Consider the following 18,197-nt stretch of genomic DNA (forward strand, 5'->3'; position numbering starts at 1 on the left):
TTTTGTTAACAACTTTACGCATTTCACCCACAAAATACACAGTCACTCCACTTTACAACATATTCTGTGAAGCGCTTTGAGAATTCTCAACGAAGTGATAAGGCCCTATATCAAATGCAAGGATTATTATTATTGCACAATTGCTTAAAAATGCCTATCCTTGGGTTTAAAAACTGAGAACACTGAATCTGTAAACCATTTTCCCATCCACCTAAATTGTTCCTTCACAAGAATAGCCTGTCTTGAAATTGCTTTGCATTTTTAAAAACAATTTCTAATGTCGATGGTTCGTAAAACACCATTGGGCACCTTGCAAACACACATAACAAGCACACACCAGAACTGCCTGGACTTTCCTGGCATTTTAGTTAAATAAGTCTTTAAAGTTGCAGTTAACAGGTGCAAGACTGACTGACTTACCAATAAGCAGCTCTTGTTGAAGATGTGTATGATGAGCCAAATTGATGTTTGGTGCCATCTCGTGGTTAAAGCAATGATCTTTTCTTAAACATTTTTCCCTGAAGTACAAGTTTCCTGCTTCTCTTATTGATTTTATTGTATTATTACTACAGTTATTGCTGCACTGAAATTTCTCCCCCTAACTTAATTCCTCTTCCACCCCTTCACATGAATTTCCTTTTTCTCCTGTAATCTTTTTTCCTTTTTGGAGTCTTAACCCAAGCACACTCTTCTCAAGCTCTTTCCTGGGTTATGGAACTTCTTCCTTCGCTCACACCGTATAACCTGCAGACTTTTCAATCTCAAGCTTTGCGTTACTTAATCACGTGTTGAATTCTTCCCTTTTCTGCTACTTAACTTTGGTAATTTAAATGTTGCCATAGATCCTTCTGCCTCGGTGTGGTGTCCTGTAACTTAGTGGTTAGAGCACTTGCGTCGCAAGCAAGGGCACCTGAGTTTGATTCCCGGGTACGACGAAACATTGGGCAAGTTTCCTTACTCCTCAAACCTCTGATTACCAGCAATAAGTAGGAACCCGGTCGTTAGTCGATTGGTGGATCACTTTTTCCAGGCGTAATAAACCGTTCAAAAATAAATTAAAAAAATTAAAGCTTTTACTTTGGGTCAAAAGTTTGTAGCTTACAGAATATTCCGTAAAGTGAATTGACTGTATATTTGTGGCCGAAACGTATATTTTGTGAGCAAAACAAAACTGTAAAGATACAAGTAGTTCTTTCAGAGTTTAAAGCGTCTGCAGAGGTTACCCAGGTGTTCATGTGTGACATTGGGAGACAATATAGTGAAAATGGTAAATGTAAATTTTGTGGAAGTATTAATCAGAATGCATCACTGGCTTACGACTAGCTTTTCTACTACATTAAATATCCTTATTGATTTTTGAAGTCACTGATGCTTGATAACTTGAAGGAACTCGCGTCTGTGTAATCCCTGGGGTCTGCTGGCAAAGATTCCAGTATTCTGGCCGAGACTGTGCCGGAAACGTTTGTCTGATGATAGTTTCTGGAGGATTCATTAATTGGTGAGGTTTTGATGGACAAGAATTGAAAGGATTCATTCGATTTAATGGAATTTAATTTAATTTCGCCCACAAAACACAGTCACTCCACTTTACAAGTATATTCTGTGAAGCGCTTTGAGACATCTCAACGACGTGATAAAGCGCTATATCGAATGCAAGGATTATTATTATTATTAATTGTTGCCTTTGATATAGTGCCTTTCATATTGGGAGGGAGTCTCAAAGTCCTCAGTAGGATTTACTATAGAGTGTAATGATTGTACATTTGTAGACAAACCACCGGCCATTTTTACTCCTATCAAGGCCTAAAAAACATGTTTGCAGCTGATTGTCCAATTAATCTGGTGGAGTACTGGCCAGGAAACTGAAATAAACTTGTTTTTTGTTAACAGCAGCATGGGATCTTTTAACATCCGGACAGTTCAGAGGGGTTCTTATAATAATGAAAATAATAATCCTTCCCTTTGATATAGCGCCTTATCACGTCATTGGGAAGCCTCAAAGCTCTTCACAGAATATACTGTAAAGTGAATTGACGGTGTATCTTGTGGGCGAATCTACAAAATATTAAATTATATTGATGGAGGTGAACCTGGAATTATCAAGTCATTGTGCCAGTATCACTGCAGAAATATTTCTTATTTTCCAGACCCCATCAGTGTGATCATACCTTACAGTATATATTGTACCTTATTATACTCCTTACTTGGAGACCAGTATAACAAGCCATCCACTTTGTTACAAAACAATCCAGCTAGAAAATCATTATCTTTTCCAGTTGAGGCAATTTAAGTTCTAATCTGAAGTGAATTACTTTGAAGAACAACATAATTAATCACATTGTTATGCTTTTCTTCATATCTTAGCTTTGTCAAGGAATGTGCCCACATATAAAATTACACTGTGACCGCAATTTAAATAGGAATCACACAAACCTGAAAACCAAGGCGATGTTATTCATCTTTACTGCGTTTCTCTGTAAATATACATTTGGAGGGAAAACTATCTAAACGATGGAAACTGTCCTTAAGAGATGAAAAGAAAATAATAATTCTTGCAATTGATAAGGCACCTTATCATGTCGTCGAGACATCTTAAAGCACTTCACAGGATGTACTCTAATAATAATAATAATAACCCTCACATTTGATATAGCGCCTTATCACGTCTTTGAGACGTCTCAAAGAGCTTCACAGAATATACTGTAGAGTGAATTGACTGTATACTTTATGGGTGAAGCGCGGCAGCCAATTGTGCACAGCAGCGTCCCACAAATAGGCACTGTGGATTGAGTGATCAGTTTATAATTTTTTTGAAGGAATTACTATCCCCGGAACAGCGATCCGCCAATCGACTAACAACCGGGTTCCTACTTACTGCTGGATAAACAGAGGGGTGTGGAGTAAGGAAATTTGCCCAAAGTTTTGCCCTACCAGTAATCGAACCCAGGTCTCTCACTTGCGAGGCGAGTGCTCTAACCACTGTGCTACAGGATTCCTATAAATGTAAAGTGACTGTGTATTTTGTGGGAGAAATTAGATGGATCAAGAGAGAAATTTAGATGAAAAAAGGCGAAAATGTGGTTGGCTGGAAATCTAAAATAAAATGTTTTTTTTTGTTTTAGACATATCTGTCTTAAAATGTTATTTTTATTTTAACTGTTTTATTTTATTTTCGCCATCTCTTTTTGTCCATTATCCTTTTCTGGAATATTATGATTACAATAAACATGGAAAATCTTGAGAGTGTTTTGTACTTATGTACTCACTGATACTCACTGATATGTACTCTGAGCAGTGTGTGCACTCAACTCTCCAAATGCCACATCTCACATACAACAACTCTGCATCCTCGAGCACACAGCAGCAAATCCCCACGGAATTAAGGGCTTAAGCTGCCTGAGTCAATGAAATGTGGGCACAGGGGAGTCCTGAAGCAACACAATCAGCTGACGTGTCATTTAAACACATGTACTCCATGGAACCGTGTGATTTATGGAAAACTAAATCACCTGTGAGTTGCGTTGCCTGAAATCATCGGGTAATTTTTATTTTTTCAGTCAACTGCCGAATCCTGATGTGTATCTTTTACAAATAGAATGTGGTTCGTTCCGCCTGGCGTGAAATGGGCAGATTCTCTCACGCTGACACCACGTCAGTGTAGAAACTCAGTCCAGATTCCAGGCCCCACCCAAAAAAAAGACAGGTTCAGATGAAGAGGCCCTTTTGACATGTTTTGATTTAATTCTTCCAGAATTTTGACTCCCCAATAAGGCAACAGCTGTTTTTTTCTTAACATCTGAGCTGTTCATTTCCCTCTCGGTAAAGTAATACTTCCTGATGCCTGTCTTAAACTTGCTCCTCAGCAACCTTGCACCTGTGTCCTCTGGGAAAAGGTGTTACTGACGTGACATGAAGTTCATCTATTTTATGCTTGGCTCAGTACGTTCATCTTTTAATCGCCACAGAACACCACTGTTCTGTCACATGCCCCTCAAATAGTTCCTCCATTACTTTGGATATCGCAGATCTCATCCAAGTGAATGGTATTAAATTCTTCCTAGAACCCCCAAATACAACAACAACTTGCATTTATATAGCGCCCTCATGCAGGGTAGCGTCCCAGAGCGCAATTAGCCAAAGCTTAAAACTCAGCAGTGAGTCTAAGTAATTATTATTATTAATATACACATTGACAGTCTAATGCTTAACTGATAGGGCATTGATTTTTGTTCATGGTTCCTCTCATAGGTACAATAGTTTCCAACCAAGGAATTGTACTTAAACCAACCAAAGCATCCTTAAAGCATCCTTGCCAAGAGGGAGAGGGGAGAAAGGAATTGAAATCAAACTATAACATCTTGGATACAGCCCAGGCGTCAGTTATGGAGCTTTTGTCTATTTTCCTATATTCTCTTCTCATCCAAATTCACACTAGAAATTCTAATTAATGGGCTATTCATCTCGTTGTTTGGAGGACATTGTGGGGAATAAATTAGCTGCCACGTTTGCATCCGTAACAACATTCGTTTCATTTCCAATTAATCTCATTCTGAAAAGCACTCCAAAAATGCCTCTTTACACAAAAGGCAGTATATAAATATAATTTGTTCATCAATTTTTCTATTGAAGGCAAGCATGCTACAGGTACGTCTCAAAGCGCTTCTTAGAATATACTGTAACGTGAATTGACTGTATATTTTGTGGGCAAAACACGGCAGCCAATTGCGCACAGCAGTGTCCCACAAACAGTCGTGGATTGAGTGACCAAAGGCAAGTGCTCTAACCACTAAGCTACCGGACTCCACGGATTTGAAGAAGGTATCTAATTTCTATGCTCAAAAACAACCGCCCTGAATTTTCAAGTGATTTGTTTTCTGTCCGTTAGTTCCATCACTGTTTTTGCAGCAGTTCCCTCTCTGCACTGCTATTTATTTCACATGCTTTTAATTTTTGGCAGCCAAAAATAGACCAGTTGAGGTTTAATGTGACTTATTTCAAGAGCTCGGGTATATGTCACAGGCCTTTTGAAGAAAAAGTTTCGATCTTGCTAACTTGAAGCTGACAAGCCCATTTACATTCCTAAATCGTTTGATTTGCCAGGTGTAAACGAGATAAAAAATGTATTTGTAGAACTCCCATTAGGTTGTAACTCTCTCTGTAGGTGTGTGCCTCTCTGCATCCGTGTGTGTGTCTCTCTCTCTCTCTCTTTCTGCCTGTGTGTGTCTCTGTATCTGTGTGTGTGAATCTCTCTCTCTGCCTATGTGTCTCTGGGTCTGTGTGTATCTCACTCTCTCTGCCTTTATGTGAGTGTGTCTGCATCTGCTTGTGTGTATCTCTCTCTTTCTCAGCCTGTACGTGTCTCTGTATCATGTTCTCTTTGTAAGAACTTGGTTGCCACCTCTAAAGCGCTATATCAAATGCAAGGATTATTAGTATTATTTATTATACATTTCCCACCTCCTGCACCCAGTTTGGTGTCACCTACAAATGCAACTACATTGTACTTTGAGTCTGTGAATGTCACTTATTTGTATAGTGAGGAACAGTACGGGGTTTGTTGAATAGTGGGATGGATGAGGGTCACAGATAATTCTGTGTTATAGAATGTCCTGCCTCTTTGAAAGGAGAACGATATACGGCTCCTAAAAGAAGATACAAAGGAAATACAAAGCATCAAAAAAACGTTAACCAAATTCTGGGCTTAATGCAACAACCTTATGACGAGAGGTTCATAAGCTTTTCCCCCACAAAATATACAGTCAATTCACTCTACAGTATATTCTGTGAAGTGCTTTGAGACGTCTCGAAGACGCGATAAGGCGTTATATCAAATGTAAGGATTATTATTATTAGAGGCAAGAATTCTATCAAATGAGCTAAGGTGATGCCCAAAATTAGTCTTGGCTGCTCTTAAAGGTGGTATCTCCCATGGAACACAACTGACTGTACTCTCTACACATTTAATAATAATAATAATACTTGCATTTGATATAGCATCTTATCATGTCTTCGAGACGTCTCAAAGCGCTTCACAAAGTACACATTTGATGATTAGATGAAACCACGGTTATGATGGTGTAATCGGAGTGTCTAAGACTGTTCTCCACATTGTGCTATATCGTAATCTGTTCAGAACCATACCAGTCCAACCATTTCAAAACATCTTAACAGTGTAACTGTAAACCAATTGAAAATAGACCTTAGCTCATAAAACTGGAATGGTAACTCTGGGTGATGTTGATGTGCGGGAATGAGTGGATCAGAGGAATGTTGAACAAACATGTTTGACTAATATTTTTTAAAAAGATTTCATGGAAGGTGCAAAAGCATCATCAAGATGCATCCAAGGGTTACAATAAGTTAGCGACATATTCAGGGCATTCCTGGACTGAGATTACGTACAATTAGTTCCTGGATTCACCTGTTGTGTAAGCGGTGAGTTATTTATGCAATGGCCCAGATTACTATGTGTGGCCCCACTGAACCGGTGCCCGTGGATTGAATTTTAAAATGCAGATTCCTTTTATGGATTTTCAAAAAAAAATTGTTAGATTCCATTTGTAAATGGGTTAATTTGTAGAAGGTTTAAGTGCCCAACAATGCGTAGATTCATTACACTTTGTGTCCCTTTGAATATGCGGAGGTGCTAGCATATCTCCCATCGTTTTTAATGAGATATTGTGAACTGGAAATTATGATCACAAAACCTTCCTTCCAGTAGAGTCCCTCCAGCAATTTTACTTTTAAGACTCTTGAGATTCAGAATCCTTGAAGATAAGAGGATGGTTGTTTTATGAAAGGCACGGCTCCTGGTTTTGAGGGTGAAAACGAACCATTGAGATAATTGGTACATTTACACCACTTAGAACTGTGAAATAAGGTAGCAGTTGGTTGGCAGTGAGTTACAAGGTAGTAATTCACTTGAGTGCTTCTGATGATGCTTTGTAAGTGAGATCAAGTGGTTTATGAACACTGGCGGAGTTGTGAGATCGAGTTGCTGTCTTCAACCCTTTGCCAGATAGTTGTATTGTAATAGTGCATGGTTTAACTTTTGTGTGCTTGAGGCATGCAGGCAAAGTCTACTCAAAAGCCGTAACCTTAGCATTGAGTGTATGTAAATCGCATATAATGCAGTCGGTTTCTCTTGTCGCAAACTTTATGAGAGATTAGAACATTTTGATGGCAGGTTACCAGGAATTGTGTACGGTGTAATTAAAATGTGGAAGGAGTATGAAATTTCTATTTATTTTTTGCTGATAATCATCACCTATTCAGTTCATGTTTGTGCTGCTCATGAGGTGTGGGTGAAGGTCATTTTCAGCGTAATCGGTATTTTACATTTACCCATTACGTATTGCTTAATAGCTTTCGAAATACACTCATGAGACTGACCCGGTGCCTCCGTTGGTGAAGGCAAGGCCAGGTACAACGTTAATCTGTACAGACTGGGAGCTTGTATGGTCAGTTGCCATTTGTTGCTTAGTTAAGTGATCTTGGCTCGGGTGAGCTTAGTTAAGTGATATCCCCAAAGGACCTTGGGAGTACAAATCGGTCAGGATTCTCACTGCTTATCGCTATCCAAACATACCTACCGGGGACAATAATAGTAATCCTTGCAATTTGATACTGCGCCTTATCACGTCGTTGAGACATCTCAAAGCGCTCCACAGAATATACCGTAAAGTGAATTGACCGTATATTCTGTGGGAGAAACGAGATGGATCAAAAGAGAGACTTTGGATGAAAAAACAAGCCTGTTGGTCCATTTGATTTCAAGCTTTCAAAATACATAGTTTCCTGCAATATGGTTTATCCCCCAGAATGGGGACCCTTCCTCTTGCTCTGTACTGTATGCATACATCTTCCGGTTTGCTATAGCGTCCTTATCATGTCTTCGAGACGTCTCAAAGCGCTTCACAGAATATACTGTAAAGTATAGTGACCGTATATCTTGGGGGGGGGGGCGGGGGATGCCATTGCAATGTACGGGACCGTGAATGGGTTATTTTTTGGGTGAAGCAATGATGTTTTGGCAAGTTGGAGGCCCTGTTGGGAAAGTTGTACATCGCTTTTGGCAGAAACGTATGAATTTTTGACTCGATGTGTGCAGATTGACTTTGTTGCAGTGGTGTCCAGATGATGGCGCTCTAACCTAACCTTTTCTTTCTCTTCATTTCACAGCCGAGCTCTCCTCCAGCGGCGGAGGAGGTTGCGCCCAGGGAGCAGCTGGTGAGTCCCTCGAAACTTTACTAGAGCGTGCGGAAACTTTTCACGGCGACGGTTTTGCTCATAAACCTCGAGCGTTTTTAGAAAGAGGCAAAGAATTCCGTCAGAGATGCTGTTCGCCCTGATCGTGTCAGGCTGGGAGGGAGGGAAAATTCCTGCTAAGTAGTAGCAGAGGACGCAAGGGAAATGGTTCTGTCCCACCTCAATGATATCTGTTACACTGTTAAAGCCTAAGGGCTACCAAAGATTGCACATTAGGTACATTAAGTTCCTTTTGGAGCACCTTCTGTAAGGCGAGAGAAGAATAATGTGCTTTATTTCTTATAGGTTGACGCCTGATATTTCAAAGGTAGGTAGAGTGCGCGCTACAGAAATTGTATTTAAATTACATCAGTTGCCGTTACAGCTCGAAATACTTTTTTTTTAAAAAAAAAATTGGAACCCATCAGTTCATAAACTCTTGGTGACAGTCTGCAGTGTTTCATACAGTCTCTAATTTGTATCTTGCACAGTGAGCGAGCAGTAAATTGTTTGGGCCAGGCTCCCGAGGGAGACGTTGGAAGCATGTCCAACATGTCGTTTGTTCCAAGAACAATTCAGATAGATTTCTCCTAGAAAATAATATCTCGGGATACAGTATATAGTTTGGGACACGACGTGTCAAGCGACTGCCAGGATGATGGCATGCCCACCTTTACAATATCCTATTCCAAAACGAGCTCTTGTGTACAAATGTTTTTCATTCATCTCCCATTGAGATGCTATGTGACATTTTCTGAAGCCCATCAGACGGGGCTTTAAATCATCCAAAGCACAAGGTATTCATTTGGTATTATCTTTGAGTACTTCAGCTTCTCATTCAAGGGTGGGATAATATTCAAAAATCTTTCCCGGAGGATTCCACAGCTGAGCAAATCCTTTATCTTTACCGACATGTAGCTGTTTGAGGTTCCTGTGACTATTTTTGGCAAGTGGTGTGATTTTCCAGTCTCCATTTGTGAACTCGGGGTGACGCCTTGTTGGTCAGTGTTTGAAATTCACCGAGTTTGGTCGGTGTCTGGGATTCACTGCACCCTCCACACCTCTGCCGTCGGACATCAAGGAAGAGATACGTGCCTCAAGTGTATCTTTAATGTAAAAGCCCTCAATGTTAAACGACAAAGACCGGCGAGGAGAGGAGATTGTGACGTCGAGGTTTTTGTGATGGTGGCGTAACGGGTGTGAGGATGGGACAGGATCATAGCATCACTTTCAGTCCATTTAGCCGATAATGCTGTTAGCATCCCCGCTACATAAATCCCTATTCCCCACACTGCTTATTTGGCTCCTCTTCAAACACATTATCCACTTCCTTTTCGTTTTTGAATGATATGGTTTTCTCTTCAATAGTCACTTGTGGCTGTGCCTGTGATATCTATTGTGGCCAATTCTTTGTCCTTGGCTAGAGACGACTCTCTTCTACAAGCAGGGGGGAGGGGGAGGCAAATCCACGTACTTATGTCTTCTAATAGTTACGGTGTCAGCAGAGGGCTCAGGGTTTTCTGCGAGGGGCAAGGCGGACGTGAAAAGAGAAATAATGAGGAAGAAACGGCAGAAAACTCGCTCTAATTGAAATATGAGGCATATTTACAATGCCGCAGTTAATTATATTTTTATTTTTCATCAACGGCTCTGTTGTACAGTTTTACTGCAGATAGTTTGCCTTGATGACCCTCCAGAAATGTTTGTTCGAGCTGCTGTGATTTGTTTTTGCCGTCACGCCTTTCAGACTCTGAAATAACTAAATGACTAATGAACAATGCGAATGATGTACATTCGTCTGCTCGTATTCAAAACCCAATCAATTCTTTATTTTATTGGACTTAATGGAAGGGACCTTACGATCCTGAAAGTATTGCAAGAAAAAAACGACTGTGGCGCGATACAACGAAACAAACCCGTTTAATCGAGCAATGAGGCCTCTCTCTCTGCCTCTCTCGGCTGACACGTTACTGGTTAACTACACAAGGACACCGAGTCAAAACTGCTACATAATAGATTACAAAAATTAGAAAAAAAACAATCCATCAAACGATGTCAGCTATTTGAATGCTTTTTAATCGATCTCTTATCCGCTGCACCATGTAAAGGTAGCTGACTCCACAAAACTCACTTGCCCTACATCCGAAAGAGTGATTTGCCTACGTCTCCTCGCAGTAGCATTATTAGACTGTTGATGTGCTGCAAGCCGGCAAGTGTAATTAGTGGTACGCTGGCCATTTGCTCTTTGAAGATGGCATGCCTGAGATGGAGATGGTAGCCTGGCCTGATAGTCTGTTGGGTCTTTAAGAGGCTAAAGGATTATAGTCTGAACAAATGCAGTAAATGGAGAACAAGTTTGACCCTTTCTATCAGAAGACCTATGTGGATTCTCAGTATTCACTAATGGATAAATGATAATTAATGTAAACATTAGAACCCATTTGCAGTTGCTTTGGGAGTTATATGATGGTTATTTTTAGACTTCGAGAGAAGCGTCCGCATATCCTAAGCCTTTCTCGGTATATATAATGTTTCAGGGACGCTGCTGCCAATATTAATTAAGGAATATTGAATTTGTCGGCCATTTAAAAGTATTCCTGGCAGTATACTTTTTAAAATTTATATTTAAAAAGTTTATTTTTCCCAGCTCTCAGTAACAAGTTTTTTCAGAAATGCCACTGCATGACCCAGTGTACCATGAATCTATGAAATGAACCTTTCAGCCTTGTTCATGGATTAAAATTAGGCGGCTCAAGTTTATCAGTTAATATAATTGTGCTGGATGTCGGTTTCGGAGGGGAGGACTGTTCAAATCAGAGCCTAGACTTGAAACATTTTGAAAGTTGGTTCCCACTACAGGCAAGTTTTGTTAGCTCGTGACGAGACAAGGTAATTTGTAGCCGTGGGATGCACAATCATTCGGGGAGTTAGAGGAGGGAAGGATAGGAGGATGGCACAAGAAAGTAAAGTCCAGCTGGAACATACATGAGCCAGTTTTCGACCGCAGTAGTGTGGAGATCAGCCCAGAGCAGACTGCAATAACACAGTTACACTTTGAATCGTTTCGCCGTCATAAGCTGCCATAAAAGCAAGTCCTTTTGCTATGCTTCGCAGAGCACCAACTGCAGTTGATCACATAGTTTTTTTTCCTGGTTTTTTTTGATATAACAAAAAGGTGAAATATAGTTGCTGAAAATTCACTCGCTTAATGCAGGGAGTGAGGGAAACATCAAAGCCACAGCCTTTTACAGTCAGGCATTTGCAACCTTCATCATAGACTCCAGCGGTGATCCCCACCGCACTCTCTGGGCTCCACCCAAGCCTTGGCTCTTCCCAACCCGTGCTTAATATTTTCCGGAATTAGGTAAGCAGGATGCGTCTCTCCAGAGAGAGAGAGAGAGAGTGCGCATTCCATTCCAGCAATCTATCCCTGGGATTTCCATGTGTAGGTGGGCTGCATGGAATTCTCAGCTTAGTTTGGAGACTCTTAAGCACAGTGATGGGTTTCCGCCTGTGTCAGACACCCGGCTGACCAAAGAAAAAGTACAAATTAATTTGTTTCTTGCAACCTGCCCGCTCTCACCCCCCCCCCCCGCCCCCTTACAATATTTTTAAGTGAATGAGGAGTATTTTTTTGCCCACTGATTCTATTTAATACTCTATTTAAAACATTTCCGAAAGTTGCATTTGCAGATTTTGGTTTGTATATGAAAGAAGAGAGGATTGTTTTTGTGAAAGCTGAAAACCTCTAAGTACTTAAAAGGGTTAAAGGTTGTTCCTCTTGATATTTTATATATTGATATTTATGTATATATTTAGTTTACAGATGTATGTATGCCTGCTACTCAGAAAGAAGCCTAGCTGCTTATTCATTTCTCATAAAAGCTAATGGAAGTCATTAGCTGTACTGATCGGAGGAAGTATGAGAGTTGGCCTTAATTCAACTCTTTATGAACAAGTTTAATAATTATCAAGGCTAAAATAAATGATTAATAAAAAAACTCCACATTGTCTGCAGATTTGGTCTTTAATCTCGCTCGTGCCTTACACTACACCGGGATGACATCTCAAAAACGCTTCATTGGTTTTACTTTTAAGTGCACTTCCAGCGCCTTGGGATGTCCTCCCAAAGTGAAATGCGCTATACAAATGTAATCTGTTGCAGCTGTTGTAGTCACGACCGTGACTTTTGTAGGCAAAGTCCTGGAAATCAGGACTGTGGTGATTTTAAGGCATGAGTTGCAGGTATATTGTTAAAGCTATGACCTCCCCCAACCACCCATGCAGAGAGCCCTGAAATTGGGTGTCGATGTTTTAAAGGTTATTAAAGAGTGTGTGACCAGTGGGCTTCCCAACAATTTTCAAGGGGAAAACGGGGAGCAGAACCACTTCTTGATTTGAATTTTTATTGTAAATTGACGTGCTGCGGAAGGCTTTCACAAAGGCGGTGGCCAGCCGGGTGTCTTGACCCACGTGGAAACCCATCACCGTGCTTAAGAGCATCCAAACCAAACTGGGAATTCCAGTGAGGCTCCAGTAACACTTGATTTTAAGTCGCCTCGCTCATGCCCTATTTATTACTGAACCTTATCGTGCAAAGTGCAACTGAGAAACGCAATACACATAGCTGTACGATGTCCCGTTTCCCGTGTGCTGTATTGGTTTATTAGTCTTGCAGTGGTTGTGAAATGCTGGTCCAGGCTTTTGGTACATTTTTCTATCATTAGAAAGTCACAACAACAACAAACTTGCATTTATAGAGCGCCCCTCACACAGGGCAGCATCCCAGAGCGCTTGAGTATCACAAAGTGCCTGAAGAAATCTTAATATGACATTTGTGAAATGTGTGTCAGGGCTATCGCCTTGCCTGTAAATGTACCTTTTCTGCTGAAAAAAAAGATTGGTTACCTGAGAATCAAAGGCATGTTTTCACCCGCAGGGTGTGGACCAGTTTAACAACTACTCGTACAAAATGTTCTGTACCAGTAAATTCCAGTCGACTACCCCAGAGTTAAGATTACTTCTTTTGTTCGCCTCTACCAAAACACTTTATTATTTCCAAGTGTTATTTGCTAAACGTACAGAGGCACCAAGACTCACTTGAAGAATGTTTTCTTTCGATGCCTGTCAAGGAGCATTCTACCATTAGTGTCTGGCAGTGGGGTTGCTGAGTGCTTTTTTAGGCTTCAGACCAGACACATCCCGAACCCAGACTTCATAAGCAGGTCCCAGACTTGTGATTTTGTTTTACATTGTTGAACAGTGTGGGCACTTCCAGTGCGTCTGCCTGTCAGTCAGTCAATCACAAATAGAGTTACAAACAGATGAGTGTGCGTGTGTGTGTATGTGTATGGCTCCAGGTATTTTGAAATCTACCGAGGTGCCAGCTTGGTTCAGTTACTAGCACTCCAGTCACTGGCTCAGAAGTTTGCAGGATCAACCATCACATTGAGACTTAACACCTCATAGTCTAGATTTTCCTGTACAGGTTGGGGGTGAGTGGAGGGGTGGGCGGGGGAGTGGGGGGTGTCGAGGGAGGTGGGGAGAGGAAACATCCTGCTGCGCTAACTGAGATCTAAACCGAGGATCTATTCACCCTTTCAGTTCCATTAAAGACTCTTATTTCGTTTGAACTATTAAAGATCTCATAGAACAATTTGAAGAGTGAAGGGATTCAGTTATTCCCTGCTGTCCTATGCTGTCAATCCTCCATGTTAATCGTTCATTCACCTCGAGGCTGTTTGTGGGGCTTTGCTGTATGTAAAGAGTGCTGTGTTTGCCTACACATGACATTAATTACTGTGAGGTGCTTCGAAACATTTCAAAGTTATCAACTCAGGATATTGCAAGGACTACAGTACTTCCAACGGAGGTTCTTTGAGCGTGGAATAAAAATGATGCCAAGTTTGTGTCTTTAACATGGAAGGGGAGAGAAAAATAGCCTGACTTACCATATGAGTCGATAGAAATGTTAAGTGAAGAATGTCAGAAACTGAACCCTGGAAACTTAAGTATTAGATAGGAGTAGAAAATGTTGAAAACAGCTGAAAAATGGTCTCGAACAATTCCTGCAACATCCAGTGTTTTATTTGGCTGACAAGGTGGTAATGGATCTTCACTTGGGCTGACAAGGTGTTAATTGATCCTGTAATACACATTAGTGCTGCTACAAAAAACTGTTACAGGACTAGCGAAAGTTATTTTATCACCTTCTTTGTATGTGATGCTGAATAGTGTTTTTTTAACACGGGCCATGAAAAATGATGGCTCTCCGGGTAATAAAGGCGTTCAAAAATTGTGATAACTGAGATCTATACATTTTAACTTTTCCAAAACGTACTAAAGATATCTAATGGAATCAAAGCGCACTCCATAATTCTTTTTTAACTTCTGACTTAAGACGTTGATAGCCAAACTGTACATCTAAAAGGCACGAAGTACCTGCTCAGCAATTCACTCCTCTCTCCAGCCTTCAAAGCCCTCCATGGCCTAGCTCCTTCCTACCGCTGTGACCTGCTAACACCATATTGCCCTGTCCTCTCCCTCCGCTCTGCATGCTCCAGTCCCCTGCCCCGCCAGCCCCACCATCAGCCTCTCTGCCCCCACCTTTTGGAACTCCCAAAGTCCATTCACCTGGCCTTCTCCCTTGCCTCCTTCAAGGCATATCTCAAGACCCTCCTCTTCGATTGCACCTTCGGTCACCCCTACCCCTACCCTCCCCGCCCTCCACCGCTCTTGATCCCAAACCCTGTCTTTGACAATCCCTGATTGTTCAGCGCCTTGGGACGTCCTCCCGACGTGAAAGGTGTTTATACAAATGTAATTTGTTGTTGGTAATGTAGAATTTTTATACTCTTCGATATTGGATTTGGGTGACTTTGTTGAAGGAGATGGGGTTTGGCTCAGAAACCCACCTGTATGAGGAAATCAGTCCCCACTTAGTCTTATCACTTGTTCCGAAGTACTGCAGAGAGTTTCTACATTCAGTACAGCACTGACTTTGATCGCTGCTGCTGCTATTTTGTGATGTTAGGAAGAAATCTACTGTAGGACTTTTATTTCCAAGTCATTGTTAGTGGGAAGGAAAGGAGGGGACTCATAGGAAATGCCGGTTATCCAGCAATTTGTTTTGTTAGGTGTTTGAGAGTTAATAATAATAATAATAATAATAATAATACTTGCATTTGATATAGCCTTTTATCATGTCTTCAAGATGTCTCAAAGCGCTTCACAGAATATACTGTAAAGTGAATTGACTGTATATTTTGCGGGCGATACGGGACAGCCAATTGCGCACAACAGCGTCCCACAAACAGTCGTGGATTGAAGTGACCAAATTCTTCTTATTTTTATTATTTTTGAAGGAATTATTACCCCCGTAAAAACATTCTGCCAATCGACTAACAACTGGGAATTAAGTTAAGAATGGAGTGCCTGTGCTTGTCTTGACTCAGGAAATAGATATAGAATAAAATCATTGTGGCGAACTGCTCTGAGGTTAGAGTTAAGCGAGCAAGCTTGGCTAGCTTAAAGGAGGTTTGCAATTTGATGCCGACACTGGATACGTCAGTGGGAAAGTGTTCTGATCTGCGGTGCTAACACCTTTCACTCTGATGAGCACGAGAAGCCCACCCAGAAACATTCACAGCTGTCTGGTACCTGATGTTAGTTCGCAATCTTGACTAACCTCCTACTATCATTGTGAGCTACATACTGCTCCAGAGCAAACCAGTGGGGGAAGCACTGGGTTTCAAAGCCTCTGATTGTCTTTCAGTCATGCTACTGTAGTTTGTGGCTACATGTACATACATATATACATACACACACAGACAGACAGAAAGAGACACACACACACACACACACATTCGCCCACAAAATACACAGTCAATTCACTTTACAGTATATTCTTTGAAGCGCTTTGAGACATCTCAGCTACGCGATAAGGCACCATATCAAATGCAAGGATTATTATTATTAATATTATTGTTCTCTGAACAAAGTTCCATTACCCTACCATACACTACTTCAGTGCTAGAGCAATTTGATTAATTTTACCTCTATCCCCACTACAGTTTATTATCTTCATAGATTAATATTTTGCATGGATTAATCACATAAAGAATTTTATAAGCAAGAGACCAATTTTCTGTAGTATAAGCAGTAATGAACTTAACCTGTTGATGAGCACAAACGGTGGGTGTTCGATAACATTAGCCTACATTTTTCACACTATTTTGTGTTTTCAGTTGTGTGATATCCTGTGAAAATGATAAATGTGAAGCAGATGTGTTTTAATAAGCATTTTAGAGAAATATCAGAGCAATTAGCAGCCCAAAGCAATGTTCAAAGGTAAGCAGGAGAAGCCATAATCCAGTGCTTTACTCAAGGTTTTGAAAACGTACGCACGTTTGATTATTTTATGCACTTTTTATTGGCTTAGTGGAGTCCTGTAGAGCATTGGTTAGAGTCTCGCAAGAGAGAGGACCTGGGTTCGATTCCCGGTGGGGTGAAACGTTAGACAACTTTCCTTACTCCACACGCCTCGGTTTACCTAGCAGTAAGTAGGAACCCGGTTATTAGTCGATTGGCAGATCGCTTTCAATGGGTAATAATCCCTTCAATAAAAAAAATCACTCAATCCACAACTGTTTGTGGGACACTACTGTGCGCAATTGGCTGCCGTGTTTCTCCCACAAAATATACGGTCAGTTCACTTTATAATATATTCTGTGAAGCACTTTGAGACGTCTCGAACACGCGATAAGGCGCTGTATCAAATGCAAGGATTATTATTATTTAGTAATTTTCTACTTTTCTTTTTACTATTTACGTTGTGGGTAGTTGTATGCTGTACCCATGCTTGCCTCGGACAAGGTTTTATTGCTCTGCCCTGGGGTGCACAATCAAAGTAAATAATAAGCAGCCCTCCTCATTTCAGTCTGCAATGTATGCCTTTAATTTTCTTCATCTGGAAATTCTGATAAATGAGGTTAAACGAGAGACCAGATGACAAATGGTAAATCCCACAAAAGAAACAAACGGCCTTTTTACCCAGATTAACTGTTGTCAAAGCCGCAGCAAAACAAATCTCTTTATCAATCTCACGACTAGTTATTTTCAGGGTTACGTACGGGGGAGATCACATACTTTTGTAAATGATTCATAGGATCAGGTTAGCCTATTTGGGTCATTGAGCCCGTCCGCTTCTGCCATTTTATTAGATCACAACAGATCTTTTAATCCCATTTCCCTGCCTTTTCTCCAGATGCCTTTAATAGGTTTTAAATATTTGCTTTAACACTCCCGTTTCATGGTGATTCATCAAGAAAAGTGCAGCGTAACATTGAGGGGTGAGCAGAGTGATCTGAGGGTGGTTGAGCCGCCCATTGATGTGGTTTCAGCAGCAGGTTTTCATCATTGCAGTATAAATGCTGGCAATGTGGGTAAAAAAAAAATCTATTCTGACTCTGCTCAGAAATAACTCTTTGAAAGTGGAGCCCTGCAGTGGTTAGAGCACTCGCCTCGCAAGCGAGAGGTTCAATTCCCAGGGAGGGTGAAATATTAGCCAAGTTTTCTTACTCCACACCCAGCCTTTTCACCGAGCAATAGTTGGGAACCCAGTTGTTAGTCGATTGGCGGATAGCTTTTCCAGCGGTAATAATAAACTTCAAAAATAATTAAAATAAAAAATAGTAATAATTTGGTCACTCAGTCTACTACTGTTTGTCGGACACTGCGGTGCGCAATTGGCTACCGCCTTTTCACCCACAAAATACAGTCAATTCATTTTGCAGTATATTCTGTGAAGCGTTTTGAGACATCTCGAAGACGTAATAAAGCACTATAACAATTGCAAGGATTATTATTCCAATGCCACTTAAGAAGTTGAACTTTGAGTTATTACCTGGAAGCAAAGCGTTTAGAATTATTTTTTTCACCCTGACTGCAAA

General features: G+C 40.8%; 1 protein-coding gene across 1 annotated transcript in view; it reads left to right on the forward strand.

Moving 5' to 3' along the window:
• pex14 (peroxisomal biogenesis factor 14) overlaps positions 1-18,197 on the forward strand; it is a 111,790-nt gene that overhangs the window by 8,064 nt on the left and 85,529 nt on the right. Inside the window, exon 2 of the mRNA XM_042343755.1 lies at positions 8,182-8,229. Within this exon, the coding sequence (XP_042199689.1) occupies positions 8,182-8,229 (48 nt within the window). The remainder of the gene's footprint in view (positions 1-8,181; positions 8,230-18,197) is intronic.

The sequence above is a fragment of the Callorhinchus milii genome, unplaced genomic scaffold, assembly GCF_018977255.1.
Source record: "Callorhinchus milii isolate IMCB2004 unplaced genomic scaffold, IMCB_Cmil_1.0 Scaffold24, whole genome shotgun sequence".
Lineage (NCBI taxonomy): Eukaryota > Metazoa > Chordata > Chondrichthyes > Chimaeriformes > Callorhinchidae > Callorhinchus > Callorhinchus milii.